Here is a 26,525-nt window from a genome sequence, read left to right as displayed (position 1 = left end):
AGAGTGTCAAATTACCATTTACTTTAAAAGCTTAAGCTGTCAGAGTGTGGTGTATCAATGTATATCAAGGGCTTTCGCGATTCGAACATAGGACCTTCCGCTCTGATACCATGTCAAACAACCATTTAGTCTAAAAGCTTAAGCTTTTGGAGTAAATGGTTGTTTGACAGAGAGGACTTTGAATCTTTGATCCTAGTTTTTAATCTGTTGGCCAAAGCAAGGGGACAGCCGTGGTTCAATCAAACTTTGAGTCAAGTAGACTCACAAAAATACAATTTAGATTCTTAGTCACATAAGTGGTATAGTTTGATTGAATTGAGGACAACAGTCACCAAGTTTTCATAATATGAGCAGATTTTAAAATACATCAATTTTACCTTAGGGCCCGTTTGGCCGGGTGGATTGGAAGGGATTGAATGGTATGAGGGTGGATGACATAGATTTCTAGGTAATGATGGTGTTGTCAGTGGATTGTCTTGAGATCCATGGGATTGCTATATCCCTGGAATGCTATATCCAGTCTGTCTGGCACGCCCGGCGAATCTCAGGATTAAACCTTCCCATCCCTTCCAATCCCTCCAACCAAACACATCCCAGGCAAATTTGAACGGATTAGGGTGGATTGGTTGGGATTTAAATGTAATGATAGTGTTGTCCGTGTATTGTCTTAAGATCCATGGGATTGGGATCAGATCACCGACTCTGTTTGGCACACCCGGCCAGTCCCAGGATTTAACTTCCAATCCCTTCCAATACCATCCAGGCCCTTCCAATCCGACCGGCCAAACGGGCCCTTATTGTTAACTTGAAAAGTAGTAAAAATCTTAAGAAACCTATTACACACGTAAGCTCTCAAGTCCAATCAGACCACAATTTACGTTAGTCCATCCAATGAATAACTTCAAACTTTTCATGTGATCGCTGACATCTAATCAGTCCAATAGGTTGGCCTCATCACCAGGATTGCCTCACGCACTACTCTTTGAGTACGTGGATCATATTTGTATATATCTATCTAGCAACATCTAGACCTTGTTTTCTGTAGTATGGTCCACGTGAGGAGTTAGGACTGATTTTTGCACTAGATGATCCTCTTATTAGTAATAACCATTGGAAGGGCTGGATTTATTTCCCATTCGTACTTAATAGGTTTGGAAGTTAATCCTCTGAGTGGACCATAACTTCTGGATTTAAAAGTGTACTTTTTTTTATTAATTTATAATAAATATTTTTATTTTTCGCAATATTTTCATAATAATATCCTAAGAAAATCTTCAAGTTTTAAAAATCTCCTGAGAAAATCGACAAGAAGGACATTCTCACTTGTTTCACTATAAATTACAGCCTTATATATTACACTTGATTTCATAACATATGAAAGAATATCACAACAACAGAAACAAATGCAACCATAAACAATGCAATTTACTAGTAAAAACCCAAGAAAATCAACAACAAAAACACCAATATAGAGATCAAACAAACCCAAAGCCCAAATCCTCCATTCCCATCATTTGAGTCAGCCCATGACAAGGAGTCCTTATTAAACTTGGACTCTTCCATGTTCTTACCCCCATTGCTTCCTTGTTCCACTAGTTTCATGTGTGATAGGATGTGTGGAAACACTCTCTTGTAGGACTCTTCTCCAATCCAAAGGTCCGAATGTCCAAAACCATCCACCACCACCCTTCTATGAGTGAACCCAGGTTGGTGCAACCTCATGTATTGATTAGCAAGAAACGAGGTTTGTGGGGTCACCAAAAGGTTCCGCCCACCGGAGACGTATAGTGTCGGGACCGCCATCCTCTCGGAATGCATCAGATAAGCATCGCAGCCATTGGAGTCGATGATGTGGCCCGCCAGGCATATCTTCCTAAGGTGGGGGAAGGCGGACATGGGCAGCATCGGTAGGCTTTCCTTGAGAAGTTGGTGCATGGTGGGGCTCACATTTTCGTGCCAGAACGTGTTGCCGAAGATGCCCGAGAAGACCTCACACTCGTCGCAGGTGCACCGCTCATAGCGCGGTATGAGCTTCGCTATGGCTTTCAGGAGGCGGTGCCGGAGGTTGTCCTTGGAGTTGGCAAACATCGATAGGACTCGGTTCTTGCCTAGTATCGCCATGGAGATCTGCAATTTGATTGAGTCAGGAAAGACCTGGTTATGGCCGAGTTGGATCATCATGTTCGACTCCCAGAGAGAGAGAGAGAGAGAGAGAGAGAGAGAGAGAGAGCTTACAGGAATGAGTGGAAGCCTCATCTTAACTAATGATGAAGTAGTGAGCTTGAAGAACATGGAAGAGTTAGTGCAAGAGAGAGATGCTATTTGGGTTGCAGAGACATGGCCTCCCATGAGTGCTATATGAATTGATAATCCTCCCACGCAGTGTGCAATCACATGAACTTTCACAGATGGCCCATGCAACTCCCTCATCTTAGCAATCGCTGCAATAAGAGAGAAAAAATAATGTGGTCACATCCCTCTCTCTCTCTCTCTCTCTCTCAAAGGTTCTATACGGTCGAGCTCATGGGAACTCCCCATTAGGTCGAGCTGTGTGGGCCCCACCATGATGTATGTTAACATCAACACCATGCATTTGATGGGTCCCCTATAAATTATAGGATATCCCAAAAATCAACCGTACAAATAATTTCAGTGGGCCACACCATCTAAAATCATCTGAAGACATGCCTAAAACATATAAAAGCACTTGGTGGGGCCCACCTGAAATTTGGATGCGCCTGAAACTTGGTCTGACCCCTCTTTCAAGTGGGATACACATAATGGATATATATATATATATTTATATATATATATATATATATATATATATATATATATATATATATATGGGAAAAGGTATTATGCGCTCGAGCTTATGGGACCGTCCCATGAGGTCGAGTTGTGTGGGCCCCACCGTGATACGTTTCGAGCATCTACCCCATCAGTAAGATGCAATATTCCTTCATGGGACTAGGTCTCAAAAATCAAGTCAATCCGTGACTTTTGTGGGCCACACCAGATACAGAAGTGGAGAGGGGCTGTGCACCATTAAAACATTCATAATCATTTTTTGGGCCTACCGAGATGTGGTTTGCAAATCCAGCCCATCCATTATGTGTGTCCCAGTTGGATGAGGGTTCAGACCAAGTTTCAGATGCATGAAAATTTCCGGTGGGCCCCACCAAGTGCTTTTCTATGTTTTAACGGTGTCTTCACATGATTTTAGATGGTATGGCCCACCTGAGTCCGTATACAGTTGATTTTTGGGATATCCAATAATTTAAAGGGGACCCATCAAATGCACGGTGTTGATGGTCGACACGCATCACGGTGGGGCCCACACAGCTGGACCTCACGGGAGCTTATGGCGAGGTCGGGGTACTATATGTATCAAAATTCAAGTTTGGAATTATGAATTTTACCGGCGGGGATGTCGAACTTTCCGATATCGTCGATGGTGAAGTCCTTCGAAAGGTGCAGAGGGTGTAGCCTTGGTTGAAGTAGCCATGTCTCATATCCTTCTTCTACTAAAGTTCTAACCAGATCTCTTGACTCAGTTGGTAGCCAGTAACTCTCAGTAGAATGGCCATTGATCAGTAGAACCGGATGCAGTGGCTTCTCACCGTCGGATCTCCAAGCATTCTGATTACACTTCCATTGCTTGCAGCTGATAACAAATCCATCATCTGAACAATGTAACGGTCAATACCCATGAGAAATTTATGATCAAAATGAGAACCAGTTTGCAAGACTGAGTTGACTCGATTGTTCAGTTGTATTGGGCCGAGTCAACTCGAATAGGTAGTTAAATGAGTTGATCTGAACTGTCCATTTGGTTCAGTCCACCAGTCATGAGAAACCATCATAAGCTGACTCGGACTCAAAGAAAGGTCACCCAACTCAAAGTTCAACCGAGTCGAGTCAATTCGGATAGCTGACTCGACTTAGCTGAGTTTCAGAACCACCATGAGATCACACCAAAAGGAAATGTTTATTTTCAAATACCTGTTGTTATCTCATGAAGAATGCAAGGAGGGTAAGCTCTCTGATTCATGTCTAAGTGTTTGAATTCCTCATGGATCGATCGCGGCCGTTGAGTGATGTATGTTCTACAGAGGCTTTGTAAAAAAAGGTATAGAAACTTCCATCTCTGGCTCCCTCTCATGCTAATCAAGCACATTAGTAGATCCATCATTGATAAATGAAGCTCCCCTGTGAGATTCAATTGTTCCGTTCTTGAACTGCCGCACCTTCTCTTATCAGGACCATCCGTTTGATGGACCATCTTGAAACTGACGTGCAGCGTCGTAGATTCTCTCCAAGCATAAGATGCCAGGAGATATGGATTCATGATCTTCCTCCCCTCAAGGATGTATCTGCAATGCCATAGATGATTCTTAGATTCGAATATGCTGTTCACCAAAAGATCTCAACCATGTGTATGGATATCCGAACTGTTGATATTGTGGAAAATCATGTAGATGGACCAGAAAATATTGGAAAATACATGGTCTGAGTTCTTGAACTAAGGATAGTGGCAATGGGTTCATTTAGTTTATTTTTCTTTATCTTTAATTGAGGATATCTAAAAAGAGCTATGGTGATCATAATTTTGTAAATTAAACTTCCTACATGGACAAGGTTGTTGCAGCTCAACTTTTTTGAATTTTGAATTTCTGCTGTCGCCGGTAGGCATCCCGCCGAGCTGTTCGCACCGACCGAGCGCGGGGAGAAGAGGCAGATCTGTTGTGCTTCTAACGATCATGGACAAATCCCCTTAATCTGCCTGGATTTGATTGGAGCCAAATGGATGGAGATTGGCTACCGGTTCGGCGTCCAAGATGACAATCGGGGGGCCACAACATTTTCATAGGCAACCTTGCCTTCACCGTCTCTGAGGATGATCTTAAAACGCGTTTTGGCTAATTTGGGGACATTTCAGATATCTACATTCCTAGATTCAAAACATCTGGAAGGAGCAGAGGATATGCGTTCATCAGATTCCAACGCCAGGACGATGCCAATACGGCAAAGCAATTGCTCCATGATCGATTCCTAGCCAGGCATCATATGGTTGTGAAGGATGCCGAACAACGATCTCCACCCTCTCGTCCTTCTGTCAAATCCATGGACCCCCTACATAAGGAAACTTCTCACCTCAAAGACCACGTACCTGGGTGCCCACCCACAGCCTCAACGCCCAACTTCTGAGAAACAACACCCGCAGGCATGGATGGCACCACAACATCAACCGTCCTCCCATCCAACGTCTTTCAAAGATGCTCTGTGCTTGCCTAGCCCTCCCACACCGAACCTCTCAGTTATAGTCCCTAAATGGATCTCTGATTAAGGAAGGGCTACCTTAACCCACACCATTGTTGGCGACGCCTTAGGCACCAATAACATCTCACCAGCCATTCAGGAACATTTGTGTTCCCCTGCATCCCCACTCCACCTGGTAGACACCTTTCGTATCTCCGCTTCATCTTTCCTTATAAACTTTGAAACTAGGGAAGATGCTACCTTCTCAAGGAATAGGACACTGCATCAGAAGTTGGGTCTCCACAACGTCAGACCTTGGAGCCCCACAATGCACACGCCGGGTGCAGGCATCTGGATACATATTGAAGGCATTCTCATCCATGCTTGCAACGAGCACACAGTCGGTAGCATAGCCGAACGCATGGGGTTTGTCTTAGACTTAGATCGCAAATAGATGACAAGTCATAACTGCTGTTCGCCCATGCTAAGATCATCCCGCACCCTAACGACCCTCAATTCAGAACCATTAACCTGCTTGTTGATGGAAAACCCTTCTCTGTCTATGCCTACTTTGAAGCTGTTCACTCATCCGGTGAGAATCAAACTCATGGAGCTGCATCCATTACCAACGCTAAGGAAACGACGAAACAATGGGTAGTCCGATCATTTGCAAATCAACACAGCTCCGAAATAGAAAATCAAGTAACAAGGGAACGAAACTCTGATGCTGCAGAAGCCAATCACATCAGATGCATCCTACCTGCTCGACAGAGTGTCTCAGTGGAAGAACCGACGACCAACCCCCACCTGCAATCAGTGAATTGTGAACCACCCCCCCTCCTTATGCTATTACCTGTCATGCCACCTCCTCAAAATCCACATCTAACACATCAGCAAGCAACTCAAGTGACTCCCTAGATGGACGCCAACATTAGTCAAGGCCACTGCACGTTAATCTCCTCTCAGCATTCTCAAGATTCTGGCTACCACCACCTCCCTCATCCTCTGAATCCCAGGGATAGTCGAAAAACTTGCAATCAGCATCCGCCCGTCAGACCGGAAGCTCTTGGACCATTGCTCTGTAGTGACCAGCAACAACTCTCCCCATCTGACAGGAGGAGACCCCAACTGAGTAATGAGCAAGCTCTTCTCCGAAATTCCATCCTGCCCAACCAACTCTCAGGATGTCCTTCCACTCCCTTACAATGGAAACTGCCGACGCCTGACATGATGGTGGCCTGGGAAGATTGGTTATCCAGCATTAAGGACCAGTTCCTGGAAGTCTCTGCTGCTCGGGAAACAACCAAATCACACTCTATCAGACTACATGATTCCTCCCTAACGACTATGATACCTAAGTCAGGTACCATCTGCAATTCTCCAACACCAAGTCATGAAGTGGGCACAATCAGGTATTCTAAGCAGAACATGGACCAACAATGCCACCAACAACCTCCTGATACCCTGAAATCTGTTGACAATCAGCTCCCTTCTCTGGGACTTCCTGGGAATAATCCAGCTCACGAGGCAATCAATTTATGGGTAGACCTACAGGGGAGATCATCGATGCTTGAAACGGATACTTTCATCTCTAGCGATAGTCTCCAGTAGGAAGATCCAGACTCCTCCAACTCCAAGTCGAAGCAAAAGAATTTCGAAAACAAAACGTTTTAAATGCACAAGTCAGAGGTTGAGGAGTTTTAAGACTCGGGCTAGGTGCAAGGGTTGGGTTGCTGATGATTAGTCTCCTCTTGTGGAATGTGAGAGGGGTAGCCAACATGCCAACCATTCGCTTCCTGAAATGCCTGATTCATAAACACAACATCGAGCTGCTTCTCCTTCAAGAGCCTATGATCAGGGACTCCAAATGAGCGGTGGTTGCTGCCAGACTGGGATTTGTTAATCAGATCAATGAAGAAGCAGTGGAAAACAAGATCTGGATCCTCGCCAAAAGCCATCTTCAGATTCAAACCATTTGTGTGTCCAGGCAATGTATCACCATATCTATCTTAGGGAATTCCCTGCCATTCCCTTTCTTCATTTCAATTGTTTGTGCGAGCTGTAATGGAGACTAGAGGAAGCTCCTCTGGGACGAGCTGAGGAGCTCTTCTAATGCCATCAGGGGGCCCTTGGCTGGTTTGTGAGGATTTCAACACCACCCTCTCCCCAAATGAAAGACTGGGAGGCATTTTGCAGATAACGGCAGCAATGACTGACTTCAGGGATGTAGTTAACGATGCAAGGCTAATCGATGCTGGTTTTTCGAGCTCCCCATTCACTTGGTGTAACAACTGATCTGGCACAAGCCGCAAATGGGCAAGGCTAGACCGGATCATATTCAGTTCTGAATGGATGCGTTCCCTCCCTGGATGCAAAGTCGACCATCTTTCTAGAACCATGACGGACCACTCTCCAATTCTATTATCCTTCCAGTCCGACGCAGCTAATTTTCGTCGGCCGTTTAAATTCCAACGCATGTAAGCAGCATGCTGGTTTCCTAGAAATGGTCAAGGCTTGCTGGAACAGAGAAATCCACGCCTCCCCTATGCATAAATGTAACACCCCGTACTTTCCAGTACTCGGGTGTTACCGTATAACCAAGATTAGCATAAATACAAGCCAGACCTAAGTAAGCACTTACGTTCATCCTAGTTTAAATCTGACCATTGAAAAATAATATTATGAAAATAAAGTATATTTAATGTACATAAAGTATTATGAAAATAATATTATATTAACTAAGCATGATGGATAATAATTTTACGGAGTATAATTGAATTATAAATATCAACGTAGCATTAAATATTATATACAAAAACTATAAGATATTTTAATAAGATGATATATTATTTAATAATGAGATTTTAAAAGAGATATTGTACAATTTTCAATCCATACATGTGTAATAGGATATTGTATATTGGGAATTATATATTAATAAATACGTGATTAATAGCATGTAAATAGTAGCATGTTAATATTAGAAATTATATGTATATATGTGTATGAGATTTTAATTATTTTAATTATAAGTAATATACAAAAGTAATGAAGTCTATATTAACATTAGTATTTGTTAGTAATATGTGATGAAAAATTTACAAATGGACCATTAGGACCTTTTAACCATTGACGTCCAATTTCGGAATCATCCGACCACTAGATTGACGGGAAACCACCTTTAGGACTACAAATAAAGTTGTGGGCCCCACCTGGACATTCATCAGCCTGATCTTTGATCCCAGGCCCTGCCTGGGGACTCCCAAATGGAATGGACAAAGTAGGTTTTTCACAATCATCACGATGGACCCCACACCTTCATCGCATGTGCACCACAGTGGATGCACTCATTGTGCACCGTACCTGCAAAGGCAATCAAAACTACCTTGACCAAGCTTTCTTAAAGGAGAAATTTCCTTTCCTTCCTTCAGCGTTGGCAACGGACGGATGACGTCCTTGAGATTTTGATCGGTGGCCCACCAAATGAAGTCGGATCTCTAATCCAAACCGTCTATCGTGTCAGGGAGCTCCGCCTGACCAAAACCCAATGGTCATAACAGATTTTATTGTGCACATGGACACACTATCTTCACTGCAAACCATCTCTACAAACACATCAGTTTCCAAAAACGGAAACTGTCTCCTGCTGTTGCCACGAGGGTGATCCGTGTGAGGAGAAAACCTCTCATCTTAGCCCTCAATCCGGGTACATCTCGGCCGTCCATTCTAGCTGTGGTTTAGGGCTTCAAAACCACTACGATTTCCATCCTACCCACCAGATTTACAAGCGGTTTCAGTCAGAACAAATCTAAGCCATCTGTTACTGATCCGACGGTGCTGGGATCTTAGGGTTAGCTAATAAAATGGTATGGATCGAGCAGTAGGTTACCCTCATCCATTTCTAGCAGCCGCATTAAAAAAAAACAGCTGTTTCCTTCCAAACTCAAAACCACCACTCTAACCTTCCTTGAGCTTTGAAAAAGCCTATCTGAAAGCTTTCTAAGACCCATAGGAATCATCTAAAAGGAGCGAATTGGAGGAAGAAGCTTCACATACGAATCCACCATTTTAGCTCGGTCATCTTCCTCGTTCAAAGCTACACCGAGCCGCAGTCCGAGTTGGGCCAGTTCGTGCCTCGCTGGGTTTCCAGCAGAGGAAGGAGAAAGGAAAGAAGGGAAGGAGAAGAAAGAGAGAGAAAAGAAAGGAGTGAGGGAGAAGAAAAACAGGGAGCGAGAGAGAGAGAGAGAGAGAGAGAGAGAGAGAGAGAGAGAGAGAGAGAGAGAGAGAGAGAGAGACCATGCAGCTGCACCACCAGGACTCAGCTATTGTACGCGAGTCAGGCTGAGTCACGGCTAGGGTGGATGTGTTGGGTTGGGTTCAGATCCGACTCCAACACTCCAGTGGTGTTGCTATACCCACTAGCCACAAAGAAAGAAAGGAAAAGGAGAGATCAGGGGAAAGAGGAAGAAAAAGTCTTGGGTTGGGTCGGAGCATGGGCACGTTGGATGGGCCCTGTCTGAGTCAGCGTTGCTGGACCTCTAGCGGAGAGAAGAAGAGAAGATGGAGGAGAAGTAGATAGAAGGGAGAGAAAGAGAGTGGGGTTGGTACGGCTGCACCAACTTGACTCAGCTGGGTCCCAGCCACTAGTCTAGGCTGTGTCGTGGGCTGAGTGCAGCCCCTGATATGGGCCACGTTCTGGGCTGAGATCAGCCTTAGGTGGGCTGTAATCCGGGCTAAAAAGAAATTAACCAGGTTTGGGCCGAATACAGCCATTCTTTGGGCTAAAATCTGAATCGAGCTCGGCCACAAATTTGGGCCGAGCTTAGCCTACAAACTACTTATGGTTCGGGCTATCTAGGACCTCGACCCTTAACATGCTCCATCCCGTATGAATGTCGTCAACCGAGTCATCAAGGTGAGAACATTCAGATTCATCATTAGTTATTTCGTTATTAATAATATTGCTATAATTTTCTATCTGTTGTAACAGTCAATGTCAGCATTATTATCATTAGTAGGATTATGAATATTAAGCATGATTAACTATTAGTAAATTACCTATACTAATGTTAGTCATTACAGACAAATTACGATTATTAAATCTTAGTGTGTCATTTTATCATTCTTAAATATTACCTTTGGAGATTAGAGCGTACTATTTATTTCATTGCAATACCTATTAGCGCCTCCTTAGCTAATATTAAGTATGTTGTTAATATTAATGATCGCCTGAAATTATTAGTATTATTAGCATTTCGATTGACTATACACCATTAGCCGTTACTAAGTTGCAATTTTTAATTAGTAACGTTACTAATATTGTTATTACATCCATTAGAAATAAAATCCAAAAATTTAAAACTTGAGGATGAAATCCTAAACTTAAGCGGTCTAAACTATAGGTCAATACCCTAACCATGGATAGTGTGTTAGTATTAACCGACAATTACTACTTATCATCCCCTCTAATATTATTATAAATTAATTATTAGGTTTCAACCCCTAAGCAAAGCCTAAAACTAAACTTTAAGACAAAAACCCTAATTCTACGTTAAAACCTAAGATAGATAACTCAAACCCTAGCTCGTGATCTTAAATCTAGGTAACGTATAGAACTTGGATCTGATTGTACAAATTCATGATCTTGGTAGGATTCGATTCTAAGGGCGCAAACACTTAGCGACACTAGAAGGCGATCCAAAGTATAGGGTGATGATTTCTTCCCCTTGAGCTTTCCATCTTCTCATTAGCTTAAGTTATAGTTTTTATTAAAAACTATAATTGATATCTCTCTCTTATAATCGCGTGTTAGCTGGTGGAAATTGAATTGCTATATTGCCTGCTTAATGTTCATCTTGTATATTTGTTCATGCTTGTGGATTATTTGTGTATTGCTTATGGACTTTAAACTGGTACATTAGTGGGAAACCCCCACCTATAAATGTACACCCATACTTGGGATGTAACCCGACTAGTTGTGATTAAAATGGACCTTCGACTTAGTGGTTATTGAGTAGTGGTCTAAATGGATCATTGATGTGGGCCTACCATTTAGGGTTGTTGTGTCTAATGGTTTTCAAGGATGGTCTTTTATCGCATGGTTTTGATACTCGCCCTATGTGGCTTGTTTGATATCGCCCTATGTGACTTTGTTTTGGTATTTTTCCTATATGGGTTCGATGTTTTATACTGTGCAACCATGCGATGGTAAGCTCCATATACTGTAATATGATTGGCCACTAGTCGATGGGTTTCCATTAAACATCCTAAGATGGTAGCTTCATGAGCCGGGGATGGTGGTAATGGGACACTATGCCCGAGCTGTCGGCCTACGCTGGGCCATGTGCTCCTCGTAGTGACCTTTGAGCTTATCTAAATTAGCTGGTTGTAAATGGACTAATAATGACTTGGCTAATCATGCATGCATGACATACTACGACGGCTTGGATCATTATGCCCATACGATTACGCCGCGTGTTGCACTAATGACTAGCCGATCGATTTATGATGATGACTTGGATTACTCATGCCCATACGATTACGCTGCGTGTTGCGCTGATGACCAGTCACATCCTTGGGTGACGACCCCATTGCCTGTCTGGATGTTTTTCCTGGGGCACCGACCGTCCGGATGATTTACTCGGGTCGATGATTGCATTCATGCATCCATGCACCTAATAAGACTGCATTTACTCTGTTTTGGTTGTCTGGATGTTTTATACTATTTCTTACCTAATACAGCGGTGTGTAATCTTGAGGAAAATTCACACTGAGTTGGCCACTCATCCATCAAATATACAACCGTACAGGTAGTACAGGTGACTTTAGTGATACATATGTTCAGACTTGATGAGGAGCATGGTATGATTGCCTGGGATGCATGGCTGTATTTACCTGGAGAAGCTGCATGATCTTGTGGCTTATATTTATATGCTTTCCGCTATTCTTCATGTATTAAATTCTTATAAATCTTGTACTTATTAAATTCAGAGACATTGGTTTGTATAAGTCATTATAGGCAGTTTCTTGTAAATTTGAATGATAATGAAATTTTCCTTTATATCGATTTGTCTACACTACGCTCATTTGCTTACTTTGATGAAGAAAAAAAATGTACACTCGAATTTGACCATCCTTTAAAGTTAACACTCGGGCTTTTGGGACACGGGTCATATACTCGGGTCTTGAAAAGTCGGGGCGTTACAATAAACTCCATATTAAGATGAAAATCCTTAAATCAGCCTTGAGATCGTGGAACAAAAACGTTTTCGGTGACGTTACTTGGAATGTCCAAATGGCAGAAACAAATGTAATCAGGGCTGAACTTCAACTTCAATCTTCTAGATCCGAAGCGGATACAATCTCCCTCAACCAGGCTCAAGCTAAACTCAAAAAGGCATATCTCTACGAGGAAATTTTTTGGAAGTAAAAGTCTCGGAACAACTGGCTAGCGAAAGGTGATAGAAACACTAGATTTTTCTATGACTCGGTGATTGATAATCGTAGGAGATTGGAAATTAAAAAACTAAAAAGGACTACAGGCGAAATTTTGAAGAAAATTGAGGATATCGCTACTGAAGCTGAACAGTACTTCAGCTCTTTATTCACCTCTAAAGTATCCTCATTCAATGACGAAATCATGGAATGCATCCCATTCCTGCTTACAGAACAAATGAACAGGGGTCTGTTGCTTCCTCTAACGTTGGAGGAAGTCAAAGTGGCTGCTCTCTCTATACCTGTCGACAGTGCCCCACGTCCGGATGGCTTTAGAGGCTCGTTCTATTCCTCATGCTAGGATGTTATTGGCAACGACCTCTTTCAAGCAGCCAAAGACTTCATCAATGGTGGTCCGATTCCTGGAGCCTTCCAATGCACATCGATCTGCCTCATTCCTAAGAAGAAGACCTCAGAATTCATCACCGATTTTCGGCCCATATGCCTATGCAACTGCATAATGAAGATCTTTTCCAAGATTTTGGCAAATAGGTTAGCTCCCATCCTCCTAGGCTTGATCTCTCCCGAATAAGCAGCCTTTGTCAAAGGGAGATCAATTGTAGAGAATATTGCTATAGCCAGAGAGATGGTCCACGAGATTGACAGGCCTGTTTATGGAGGCAACTTAATCCTAAAAATTGATATGGAAAAGGCCAATGATCGCCTTGAATGGGGCTTCATCTCCCAAGTCCTTCAGAAATTTGGCTTCGACAAGCGATGGATCAACTGCATTCAGAGGTGCTGGACCAACATATGGTTCTTAGTCATTATTAATGGTCGAAGCTTTGGTTTCTTTGAATCAGGCCGTGGTCTCAGGCAGGGAGACCCGCTTTCCCCTTCCATATTCATTTTGGTAGCTGAAGTCTTCAGTAGGGGCCTCTCAAGCCTATTCTCCTCTAGGAGATGCCAGCCCTACAAGCTCCTTAGGACCTACCCCATGATCACCTACCTGTTTTTTGCTGATGACGCTGTTCTTTTTCTTAATGGTAGGATGTCTAATGTATGATCTCTCATCTCATTTATTAGGAGCTTTATTAGGAGCTACGAATTAATCTCTGGTCAGAAGGTGAATAAATCCAAGGCTTTGTTTATCTTGCTAAAGAAATCAACCAGGAGCAAGTCCTGGAAGCTGAGCAACTCAACAGGATTCAGGCATACTCCTCTTCTAACAATTTACTTGGGCGTCCCTCTCACAAAAGGTAGAGTCCATGGTACATTGTTTCACCAATTGACCCAAAAGATCACCTCCAAGATTGAGGGATGGAAAGCAAAGCTTCTCAACCCGACGGCAAAGCTCATTCTTATCAAACATGTTCTGTCCAGCATCCCCATCCACATGCTCTTGGCTATTCCCATCCCTAAAGCGGTCTTAAAAGCAATTGAAAGAGTAATTGCTAACTTCTTTTGGGGCAAGTCAGAACATGGGAACAGAAGGCACTGGGTCAAATGGACCACGGTTTGCACTCCCCTATCCGAGGGCGGTCATGGTATCAGATGATTAGACGACGTCATGCGTGCATTCCGCATCAAGATGGGTTGGCATCTACTTCAGGGCACGTCCCTTTGGGCCGGCTTATTCTCTGCTAAATATCTTCAGAAGTTGCTGTGCAACCGAGGTATGGATGGAAACGCCGGCTCTTCAGTCTGGAAGCCAATCTTTAGAAATCTCGAATTTCCTCTACTGCACTCCAGATGGATGGTTAGAGAAGGTATCATCAATTTCTGGACTTCGAACTGGACAAGGAGATCGAGGCTTGCTCCTTGGCTCAACCACTACTTCAATTCCCCCATCTTTGCTGAAGCTATCTGTTAGAGACTACAGCCTTTCTCATGATGCCAACCTGAGGTCAGCTCTTGAGAGCATTCTTTCCCCTAATGCTTTGTGTAGTGTTCAATCAGCCCACATCACCATTACTAACAGGAAGGACAAACTGATCTGGGACCTGTCCGCCTCTGGATCATTCTCTCTCAAATCGACCTAGAACACCATCCGACCTCAGCACCCCACCCTCCCTTTGACTAGATGGATTTGGAATGCTGTGCTCCCTCCAAAAATGGCCATTTTAGCTGGAAGATTCTTCATGGTGCAGTCCCAGCTGATGCTTCTATCCAAAAAATTGGGATTGCTATGGCTTCGAAAGGTGAATGCTGCGGGTTGGCCGTTTTTATTCCCATGAATGCCACCTCTCCTTAATTGCATACTGACGTTCAGCAACCTCATTCTCGCGATCGCCAAGGCCTTTGGTTTGTGGAAGATTTGGACCACCTATTCAGCCGCAGTAGAGTTGCAACAGATGTGTGGGGCCATTTTGAAAGGCTCTTCGATGTCCCTTTCATGCTAAACCTGTCTATCCTTCAGCGTTTCCTCTATTGGTCCAACAGAGCCAGTCGCAGGTATAGAGTTTCCTTCCTCACGGGTCTCGCTCCCAGCCTCATTTCCTAGGAAATCTGGTGTTCACTCCCAAGTATAGGGTTGTGATGTAGTAATAAACTCGGTGAGACCGAGGTCGAATCCCAAGGGACTGAAACCTATACGTAATCTGAAAATAACCAAAACTAGAACTAGAATAAGATGAAATCTAAATCAAATAAAATTAAGGAATAATGGTGAAATATTTATCTAAAATTTAGAGAATTCAAAGGTAGGAAACTAGAGATTCAGAGGATCCACTTGTAGAGATCATGGAGATCTTATGCCTGCTTCAAGAACTCAATTGGACTTAGAGTCTCATCTTCATCTAGTTGAAGGGTGTAACCATGGAAATCGAACTGAACTTTCTTTGATATAGTTTTCAAGAGATGAAAGATATATGAATTAGAATGGATTCCATCACCAAACCATGCCCAGGAGACAAAGCAAACAACAGAATTAAACTAATTAACAACCAATCATAAGATGTATGAAGGTTAAGAAGGGTACCGTAATCCGACCATGCCCAGGAGACGATGGTGAACAGCAGGGCTTCCTGACATCATAATCAAAATAAGGAAAGGAACATGCTCAAAGCTATTGCAGATCCATTGTAATTTTAGTCACAACAAACCATTAAAAATTGAAAACATTCCCTTAATTAAATCAAGATCAACATCAGTTCAATTTAAACAAAAGACACAAGCAAAAAGTCTCTTATTACGCTACAAGCTTCACCTCTTAGCCCTAGCTAAGAGGTTTAGCCTAGCAACATGATTAGGATAAATACTCTCTTTCTCTTGAATTATGCCTCCACGGCTGCTTCACACCAAGATGCTCCCGTCTCCACGACTGCCTTCCCTTTTTATAAAGCTTTTCTGTCGGTGAAACACTCTCCGCTAGTCTGTTTACGCAGGGATTTAGACGATGCACTCCATCCTTGCTGATCTTGCTGATCGGTGAAAGATCTTCAAGGCTTTGGTTTAGTTCCTCATCCCCACAAGATGGACGGTGCAGATCTTCAATCCGATCCTGACCATGATAGGAGAACGGCCCACAGCGACCGCGTTTATCAGACGCAGAGCCTTCTGCGTAAACAGTTGCGCTGATGCTTGGTGGGACCCTTTATTGAAGTCTGTGAAGAAATCCACGCCGTTCACCGAATTCCTCTTGGAATTTAGTTCAGAAAAGCATTGTTTTGGATCGCCCTTGATGCGTCCCACTTGATCGATCTTGCGGCAGTGATTCTGCCTTTGGAATGGTTGGGACATCGTTCTTGCTATCTTCTTAAAGTTTCGACACCTAGCCCCGAGTAATATGGACCCTGTGATTCTAACTGACGGTTCGGATTGGACTTCCGAACCGTGATGATGGCCCACAAGTGAGGACCGCAGGTCCCTGTTTCAAACAGGGAATGACACTGCCATTTTTGAATTGTAGTCAGTCAACACCATGTTGACCGACTTCACTTTCTTGGTGCACGGCAAGTGCACAGTCTTTGTGCACCCCACTTATGTAAATTGGGTCCCACCTTGATGTATGTACGAAATCTGATCCGTCCATCGATTTTTCCAGCTCATTTAAGACGTTGAGTCCAAAATTGAAGCGTATCCAGCGATCAGGTGGGCCCTAAATCAGATATTCATGGGTTGATCTGTCCGTTAGCCTACTTTCACAATGATCCAGTGGTTAAAATTTGACATGTACGGTTAATGTATGGTCTTCATACTATATATGAAGTTTCGAGCTGAATGGATGGTGGGAACCCTGTGATCTTGCATTCTAGACGTCATTCAGGACATTTGAGATTTAGTTTCTCGATTTTCTCGGATATCTGGCATGTAAATCCGTCGATCTTGGTCTCCTAGGGTCCGTCCCTTGCTTTAGTGAATTCTGAGCATTAAATCTCAACTTTTAGCACCCTGTTTCGGTCCAAGCTTGCAAATGTACCTTCCATCACAAACACGATTAAATCGGACAGTTAAACAGTTCCATGTTTGTAAATCTAGGCAATAACTGGGGTCTAATATGAAATATTTGACCCTCAACATCTGGATAAACCGAAACTCAGCATGCTTCGACGATCGTCATATGTCCGCTCCTCTGATAATCTCTAACGTCTCTAGATGGTTAAGAGAAGTCGGTCCCACTGTTTCAGCTCCAGATAGACTCTCTTTGGCTGATTCCATTGTTCTCAGCTCTTTGCGAATCCCATCTGCTGCTACTAAGTTCCCAGGTAACCCAACCATAGTAAAGTGGACGAACCCCACCCCCCCGGTTGGTTGAAGCTTAACGTAGATGGTTCTTCAACGGGCAACCTGGGGGAGAGTGGTGGTGGTGGTATCTGCAGAGATCACCACGGGAGGACTATTTTCGCTTTTCACAGATTTTACGGCCGCTCTACTAACATGGCTGCGGAAGCTTAAGCCATGCCTGATGGTCTAACTCTTTGTTTCAAGCTGGGGCTGCCTAACATTATGGTCGAGACTCACTCCCAAATTTTGGTGAATGCGATTGGTGACCCCTATGACTCCTGCTCCTGGAATATCTGGTATATCATCGGAGCAATCAAGCAACTGCGTGGGAGACTCAACACCAAATTTAATCACATTCCAAGGAAGGGGAACTCGGCGGCTGATGCCTTGGCGAGACAGGCTAGCAATGGTGTCCCAAACAGAATTTATGACTCCTGGTCGGCCCTGCCCAGGCCGGTGAGGGGCACTGTCGTCCTAGACAATGCTGGAATTGGGTGTCTCAGACTCCCTTGATCGGGATCCTGGGCGCACCTTTTTCTTTTCTTCTGCTTTAATTCTACTCATGAGGAGTGAGGCCCGGAACCTTTTTGTCGAGGCCCACTTGACATATTGTACAGTCTTCAGCTGATTCAATGAATTGCAGCTCTGTCCCTCTTTCTTAAAAAAAATAAAAAATAAATGTAGATGGACCATATAGCCCAGAAAGCAGGAAAATCAAGCCATGTATCCATCCAATCACTGTCCTGAAAATGGACGGTTAGATAAAATGAGCCATGGGCCATATCCAATGTCGAAGCTTGCATTGATCAGATGGCCTGGCCGCCCAACATGATGACCCACAAGACCAATGGTGCAGATAAATAAACACATCTGCCATGAAAATCACAGAAAAACAGCATCTCAATGACATCTGATAATGGAATTTTCTTACCTTGAACCGGAGGCCGTCGCTAGTAGCAGACGGTACTGCATGCATTGCGTATACGGAGTTTGACGGTCTATGCTGCAAAGATCCACCTTCCCATCTACAATATATAGCTTATCCTTCTCAACGGCTGGAAATACGACATACCCACCAACCTTTCCTCTCAGGAGCGAGTGTGGCCCACCAGCTGCTGTGTTCCCTTCATCACAGCCACTCGAACCGCCTGAGTTCATCTTCATTTCAAGATAAGCTGTACATGGCATTCCCCCTACATAGCCTCTCATGGTCTCTCTAAACATGACTGCACTGTCTTCCCTCCTCAACATGGACACTTCATCTGAAGATCTCAACCGCACATCTGATTTTCCATCAGTTCCTGCCACTAGCATCGAATCCACAACTTTGTCGCTGAACTTCAAATCATGTAAATCAATGGGAATGATTGGTTCTGCGACACTAAATTGAATGGGACTCTGATTCAAGCTCTTATACTTCAGAATATCTTGCACCAAGTGCTTACTAACGTGTTCTGCGGCCGTAGCAATAGTAAGGCAAGGATTGATTCCAACTGAGCAAGGGATCAAGGAGGCATCACAGACGTATAGTCCAGGGTGGACCGTATCGGATGGACCGTTCGGATCGAAAACCTGACCACTTGGATTGCATACTCCATGTGAAGGGTCAGATGCTACATTGCACCCTCCTAAGAGGTGCACCGAAGTGCTGCGGTTCCTCGACATGAACAAGATCCCTCCTATCCTCTTTGTGAGCTTCTGAAGTGCCTGGATTTTCCAGGGAAGCAGTGGATCGTGGGGAGGAGTGAAACAGATCCTGTCCGTTGATTTGTCTAATGTAATTCTCCCATCACTGGTGTCATGCCCTATTAAGTTGAACACCATTGCTTGGCTAGCTTTCAGGCCCACCATATACTTCAACTTGTCGATCACACCGTGTAAGAACCAGTAACAAGTGGGCCATCCATACGTTGAGATCCCCTTAAATAGCAAGTAAGGATATGATGTTGGAAGCACTGCACTCTGCACAAAACACCCAAATGTTTTTATCCGTTGAATAGCTGGTCCACCTAAGTAGAAGAAGGCCATAAACATATTAGTAGGCCCCACCTGTTATGTGAACCAATCTAAGTGGATTTGCACGTGTGCTAGATCTACATCATTGATCAGGTGGGCCTTACTGCCCATATGTCACTGGCCCCAAAAAATAAAATAAAATTGGGTCATGATTAAGAGGTAATGAAGGGTTCTACCTGAATTGTGAACCCCAGAGAAGAAGTGTATGATGAAGAGATCACTGGGCCGGGCCGATCTTGGAAAGGAATGGTTGAGAATTGCTTCTTATTCAGTCCATAAGCATTCAACGGTGCAGAGCTTCCGGCGACGTAGGCTACATTGTTCCCATTGCAGCTGAATCCGAAACCGAGCCTCTCTGAGAGCCTCAAACCTCTCCTTTCTGATTGGAAGAGTATCTGCGCCGTCCCCAGAACTCCGGCTATAGAAAAAACACGATTTCTATTAATCTGAGCCGCTTGATTTCAACCATTCAAACAAGATTCTAACAGAACATGCAACAACTTGTACGATCGCAGCCACACATTCCGCCCATCTGGTGGGCCACGCGTGTATGTTGAATGTAGACAGCTGGTCAAGTTTTTGAAACTGTCCATATCCTTTTGGTCTAGCTGATGAGCGGATTGAACTGATCTCTGGCAAAGGCTAGGATCTCCTACACGTGTGCCACATTGGCATGTGTGATCCATGAGCCCATGTGTTCTTAGCAAGCCTGTGATCTGTGTGATGCCGATGAGTGGTTGGATTAAAATCATACCTGAAAGAACCACAAAATCACAGTATACATATTCGAGATCATCCAAGTAGACTCGCCATCTTCGCCGTTGATTTCCACCGATCCTACTGTCATCTTGGAAATCGTCATCTGGGTTTTTCACCACATACTGAACTTGACATTCTGTTATCACTGTACATCCAGCCTGCGATTGATAAACACACCAACAGTTGCATCAGAACAGCTATTCACCAAAACCAAGGAAATAGTATGTGTGTAAGAGATCCAGGCTGTTCATCTGGTTGGCCCCATCATATGCCCTATCTAATGATCAGGCAGCCTATTTTTGGGCCATGGCACATACAAAGAGTACCCTACCTGATGAATGATCAGGATTTCTCACACACATAGATGAGCTGCTTGCCTGAATCGCCGTCGCCAAGTAGTTCTTGTCTAATGAGTTCTTGGCATTGTAAGGACATCCTGACATGCAATTACCACACGCTAAGCATTTATCCAACGGCTGTGATCCCATCGGACTGGGCCCCACCTCCTGGCCAAAATTCACACTTAGCTTGATCGAATTCTTGCTGCAGTCTTCGATTTCATCGGATATTCCTCTCATGACTCTAGAATTGCCAAATTCCAGTGGAATACTCTGTGGCCTCAGCATTCCCAATGCTGATATTTCACAGATTTCCCAGTCATGCTGCCATTCCTTTGGCCATTTCGGGTCCCGTCTGGCACGGACCGGTGTCGATACCATCACACCAGCATTCACCAACGATCCTCCACCGAGCCCACAGACCGTTCCTGCTAATGAATCGTCTTGCTCATGGATCTGCGGCCATTAACATCTCAGCTTCATATTTGAATTCTTTGAGGATTCCATGATTCTGTTATCCAAACTGTTCATCTTATAGGCCCCATGTTGGATGGTGGATGAAATTTTCAGTATTTGAAAATCCCAGCTGCCTTTGGATGTGGTGGCTTTTGAATAGATGAACGACTAGGATCTACCAAACTCGGAGATTTCCAAGGTCCCACCCGTTGGTGGCGGGCCCCATATGATCAACGGTTTGGATAGGTGTACCATGGCCCCACATGCATGGAATACTGCGCAGTAGCAAGTTAGAGTACTCTTGGGGATGAGCAAGAGTCACCTGATTCTTCCTTATCATGAGATAAACACGATGCTGCTATCCTTTTATTATTCACGTAATGATGTATTATGAGAAATGATCCAGTACTATGAGAGCATCATATGTTACTGTGCTCCTATTTGCGTTGGGATACTACGAAGGTCGCATCTATACCGTTCCAACGCACTTATAAAAAAAAAAAAAAAAAAAAGGATTTTGTCCGTACTGACCTTGAAGGTTGGCCAAATTATCTAATGAGATTCAACCTTTCAAATATCCTAAGAGTGGCCTTCTGACAAGCTTCTGTAAATTACTTGGACCAAAGTGCCCCTGTCCTTGGTTCAGAAGTCGTACGGTCCTGGAGAAATGGAATGACTACTCTCCCGAGAAAGTGACAAATTGGCTACTCCCCTATGTCACCAGGCAATGGCTGGTGCTCGGTGCTCTGTAGGCCCTACCATGATGTATGTGTTTCATCCATGCCATCCATAATTCATGCCGCCCATTCTTTTTATCATGTCATTTTAGGGGTAAGGCATCCATGCCGTCCATAATTCATGCCGTGTCATTTTAGGAGTAAGACATCCATGTTGTCCATAATTCATGTCGCCGATCCTTTTTCCCGTGTCATATATAAGGCCCAGATATTAGTCGAGAAAGTGGAACGAGCTAGTCGATAGGGTGGATGGATTAGATCACCCCATGTGGGCCTTAACTTATGATACCAATGGTTTGGTAGATAAGGAAGTGAACACGTTAAAAACCACACCCACAATCCAGGCAACATGATAACCATGACCCATATAATATGGCAACTACGATCCATGCAAACCACGACACATATAACATGACAACCATGACCTATATAATATGACAACCACGACCTATATAACATGACAACCACGACCCATATAGCCTGCATTTCCTGCTCCTGCAGTCTATCAATAGTCATCTCATATTTGAAAAACGCCAGGCTAGCTTTGGTACGGATTGACACGCTACTTTTTTAATTTTAATGAACGGTAAAGATCTTATGTGCATGTATGGGTCGTGGTTGTCATACAATCTGGGAGTAAGAAATGAGGACCACGACCCATTAACATGACAACCGCGAGGGTCGTGGTTGTAATTTTGTAAGGGTTGTGATTGTCATGAGGTAAGGGTCATGGTTGTCATACAATCTGGGAGTAGGAAATGAGAACCACGACCCATATAATATGACAACCATGAAGGTCGTGGTTGTAATGTTGTAAGGGTTGTGGTTGTCATGAGGTAAGGGTCGTGGTTGTCATGCAATCTTAGAGCAGGAAATGAGAACAATGACCCATATAACATGACAACCATGAGGGTCGTGGTTGTAATGTGGTAAGGGTCGTGGTTGTCATGCAATCTGGGAGCAGGAAATGAGAACCACGACCCATATAACATGACAACCATGAGGGTCATGTTTGTAATGTGATAAGGGTCGTGGTTGTCATGAGGAAAGGGTCGTGGTTGTCATACAATCTGGAAGCAGGAAATGAGAACTATGACCCATATAACATGAGAACCACGACCCATATAACATGATAATTACGACCTATATGCCAACTACGTCCTATGTGGCTATATATGGATGACGATGACGTGACTTGCACATAAGATCCTTACCATCCATTAAAGTTAGTACATGACATAAGTAGATATCGTTTATCCCATGTACTTACCAAGTTGGTACACGTAAGATCCTTACCATCCATCAAAGTTAGTATATGACATACGTAGATATCATTTATCTCATGTACTCACCAAGTTTGTGCAAGTCACACCATAGTCGTGCAAACGATATCTGTATAGTAGCAGTTGGTTATAATGCGGTAAGGGTCGTGGTTGTCATGAAGTATAGGTCATGGTTGTCATGTTATATGGGTTGTAGTTGTAATGAGTCGTAGTTATCATGTTATACAGGTCGTGGTTGTCCTATTATATGAGTCGCGGTTATAATGGAGTAGCAATATGGGTCCCATATGGGTCGTGATTTGCAAGGGTCGTGGTTGTCATGTTATATATGTCATCATTGTCATGTTATATAGGTTGCAGTTGTCATGGATCGTGATTGTCATGTTATAAGAGTCGTGATTGTCATGTTATATGGGTCGTGGTTTGCATGTTATATGGGTCATGGTTGTCATGTTATATGGGTTATAGTTGTTATGAATCGTAGTTATCATGTTATATGGGTCGCGCTTGTTGCATGTTCACTTCCTTTACTACCAAATGAAAGGATAGTGATTGGTACAATCATTTAAGACCCATAATAGGGTGATCTGTTCCGTCTACCTTGTCTGCTAGCTCACCATGGGCCCAAAAAGGATGAGCGGCATAGATTATACACATACATCAATGTGCCCCACCATTATTTTCTATTTTCTGGCCCACACGAGCGCTGGATCAGGCTGATATTTGGGCCTTACCCATAAAATGATATGGTCTAAGGCCCACAATGGGGTGATTTATTCCGTCCACCTTGTCGGCTTGCTCGCCGTGGGCCCAAAAAGTCTTAACTTGGGCAGTGTCCACTTCTAACAAGCATCACAATGAGCCTAAAAAGTTTCAATGGTGGGTTCCATTGTCACTATTATTTTCTATTATGTGGCCCACATGAGCTCTGGCTAAGGCTGATATTTAGGTCCTAGCCCTAAAATGACACTGCAAAAAGGATTGGTGGCATGGATTATACGCAAACATCAATGCGGGCCCCACTAGTTTGGTCCTTGCCCACGGGCAAAAAAGGGTTCTGTACACATCACTTTCTTAGCATTAAATACGATGTAACTTTTTATTCCATAAAAAGCTATATGACTACTGAAACAAGGAAAAGGGCATTTTCTTTGGATAATCTCGTTTTTGTAGCAGTTCATGAGGCGACCTCCCCTAACAGATGCATGGGCTTATTTTCTTAGTAGGATTGGTCTAGGAACCATTAGGGAGAGGTGGTGGTTTTTCAGTTTCATTTTAGCTGTTTGCCCTTTTTTTTTTGTTTTTCAGATCCGATTGGTCCAGATGTTGTTACGATAGGTCTTCTAGAGGTCCTTTTTTTTTTCCTAGGAAGACAGGAAATGTAAGTTTTGTTCAGAATAATATATATGAATATACTTTTTACTGGAAAAAAAAAAAGGACAAGGGCATTTTGGTCCAAGTAACTTACAGAAGGTTATCAGAAGGCCGCTCTTAGGATATTTGAAAGGGTGAATCTCGTTAGGTAATTTCCTCAAACTTTTATGTTAGTACGGCCAAAATCCCATGAAAAAAACACAAAAAAGATCCAACGAACATTCATTGGCTGCTCATGCAAACATCAAACCTATCTGAAAAATATTGACCACATAATCATGGACTTCAATTTGGATGGTCAAGATTGCTTTCACAATCTGATTGCATGATTTTACACCAGGGCTAACTCCTATGCACGTGGATTCGGTACTACCCCACTGGGACCTAGCTACAGACGGACGGTCCTGTCGGGGCTCCTGGGGCCCACCGTGGTATATCTGTTTTATCGCAGCTGTCCATCAATTTTAAAAGATCATTTCAGGACATAATTCCAAGGAGGAGGGAGATTGAAGGGTCTAGTAGACCACACCACAGGACGGAGTGGTGACAATGACCTCACCGTTGAAACCTTCCAAGGGCCCACCGTGATGTTAATTGCCATCCGACCTGTTTATAAGGTCACATAGATATGGACAAAGGGAAGGCGTTCGTTCCATCCCCGATATTTCCTTTGGTGTGGTACACTTAGGCATTCCATCTGTCTCATTTTTGGGCTAATCACCTGGAATGTTTTTTCAAAATGAATGGACGGCCACGGTGGGCCCCGAAGAACCCCGCCGTCTGTATCCAGCGAGTTGCCACACCCCGAACCAGCGAAGTGGGTGGTACCTGACCATAGGGCCTACATAGATGTATGCATTTCTTACCCACGCCGTTCATCTGTTTTTCCCGGATTTTTTAAGGTTAGATTCTCCAAAATAAAGAAAATAAAACTTTCAGGTGGACTACATCACAGGAAATAGTGTCTATCAACCATTCTAAACCTTTTGTGGGCCACAAAAGTTTTGGATCAAGCTGAAATTTGTTTTTTCCATTCATCCAGCTCTGTGTGACATTATCAACAAATTGGATGGTCATTAGACATTACGGTGAACACTATGAAGTTTTAATGGTGGACGTTCAATGATCACTGTTTCCTGCAGTGTGGTCCACCTGAAATTATATCTGCTTCACGTTTCCAAGCATTCTCTAAAATAAGATGAAAAAACAGATGGACGGCGTGGATATACAATCATATATCGAGGTGGGCCCTTAGGTCGAGTTCCCATCTACGTCGCTGGTTCCGAAGTAGCAGCCAAGTCGCGCTCGTCTTTAGCCAGGTAACGGTGGTGGAAGAGGCACCGGGTAATCCGCTTCCCTGCCATTCTTGTACTAGTTTTATGATAAGACCATCGTGACAGTTCACCACCATTTTCCAAGTCCCCGTGTATCATAATCATACTTAATTCATGTGACATGCACGCAAGTCAACTCAAACCATCCAAACCGTAGGTCCTATCATGGATAGAATCTTAACCATAGAATCACACAGATTAAATAATACTAACCGTCCATTTGGTAACTAACAAATGAATGGTTAATAAAATATGTTCAGTGATCAAAATTCATGTGCAAAATAGCAATTTTATGCTACAGGCACTGATGCAATCCAATGGTAGCCATGATATAGACGGTCAAGATTCCCGTACAGCATGCATACGCGTACGGTGAGTGATGCACCACAACTTCATATATGGTGGTGAATCCATAACAAAGACAACAATAGCTAAAAATAAGAAATCTAGATCGCCATGGAAATGCACCTGAAACAAACCATCCTTGGGTCCGAAGCTGATGCCCCAGTTCCTGTTTTCCATCCTCACCGTCGATATGATCTGAAAACTGTTTGTCGGGAAGTCCTGCGCTTCCCACCTCCGTCCTTTCTCGATCAAACACACCTTGATGCCAGCCATTGACATACGGCACGCTGCGACAGACCCACCGTAGCCGGACCCCACAACAACAGCATCATAGCCGTCCCTACCGCAAACTCCATCAACTTCGCTTGTTTTGGCCATATTTCTGTGACCCAACTCAAAGATTCAGTACTAGAGTGGAGAGAGAGAGAGAGAGAGAGAGAGAGAGAGAGAGAGAGAGAGAGA

At 43.6% G+C, this 26,525-nt stretch overlaps 1 protein-coding gene across 1 annotated transcript; it reads right to left on the bottom strand.

Moving 5' to 3' along the window:
* Nucleotides 1–1,328: 1,328 nt before the first annotated feature.
* Nucleotides 1,329–26,441, bottom strand: LOC131234551 (uncharacterized). Its single transcript, XM_058231489.1, has 9 exons — nucleotides 26,187–26,441; nucleotides 20,574–20,990; nucleotides 20,192–20,354; nucleotides 19,614–19,855; nucleotides 18,353–19,383; nucleotides 4,006–4,376; nucleotides 3,423–3,686; nucleotides 2,236–2,441; nucleotides 1,329–2,127 (listed from the first exon to the last, which is right to left on the bottom strand). The coding sequence occupies exons 1-9, from the start codon at nucleotides 26,439–26,441 to the stop codon at nucleotides 1,429–1,431; spliced, it is 3,648 nt and encodes a 1,215-aa protein (XP_058087472.1). The 3' UTR covers nucleotides 1,329–1,428.
* Nucleotides 26,442–26,525: the final 84 nt, after the last annotated feature.

Source organism: Magnolia sinica, chromosome 19, assembly GCF_029962835.1.
Source record: "Magnolia sinica isolate HGM2019 chromosome 19, MsV1, whole genome shotgun sequence".
In the NCBI taxonomy this organism is placed as follows: Eukaryota; Viridiplantae; Streptophyta; class Magnoliopsida; order Magnoliales; family Magnoliaceae; genus Magnolia; species Magnolia sinica.
The sequence above is the reverse complement of the archived record's forward strand: the minus strand, read 5'-3'. Positions and strand labels throughout refer to the sequence as shown.

What these genes read in the sequence shown, in the direction of transcription:
- LOC131234551 (XM_058231489.1), bottom strand. Translation starts at nt 26,441, where the DNA reads ATGGCCAAAACAAGCGAAGTTGATGGAGTTTGCGGTAGGGACGGCTAT. An exon ending in TGATTTTGTGGTTCTTTCAG is followed by an intron (nt 19,856 to 20,191) that starts GTATGATTTTAA and finishes TTTTTTCTATAG; the next exon opens with CCGGAGTTCTGGGGACGGCG. An exon ending in CTCTGGGGTTCACAATTCAG is followed by an intron (nt 19,384 to 19,613) that starts GTAGAACCCTTC and finishes TGTTTTGTGCAG; the next exon opens with AGTGCAGTGCTTCCAACATC.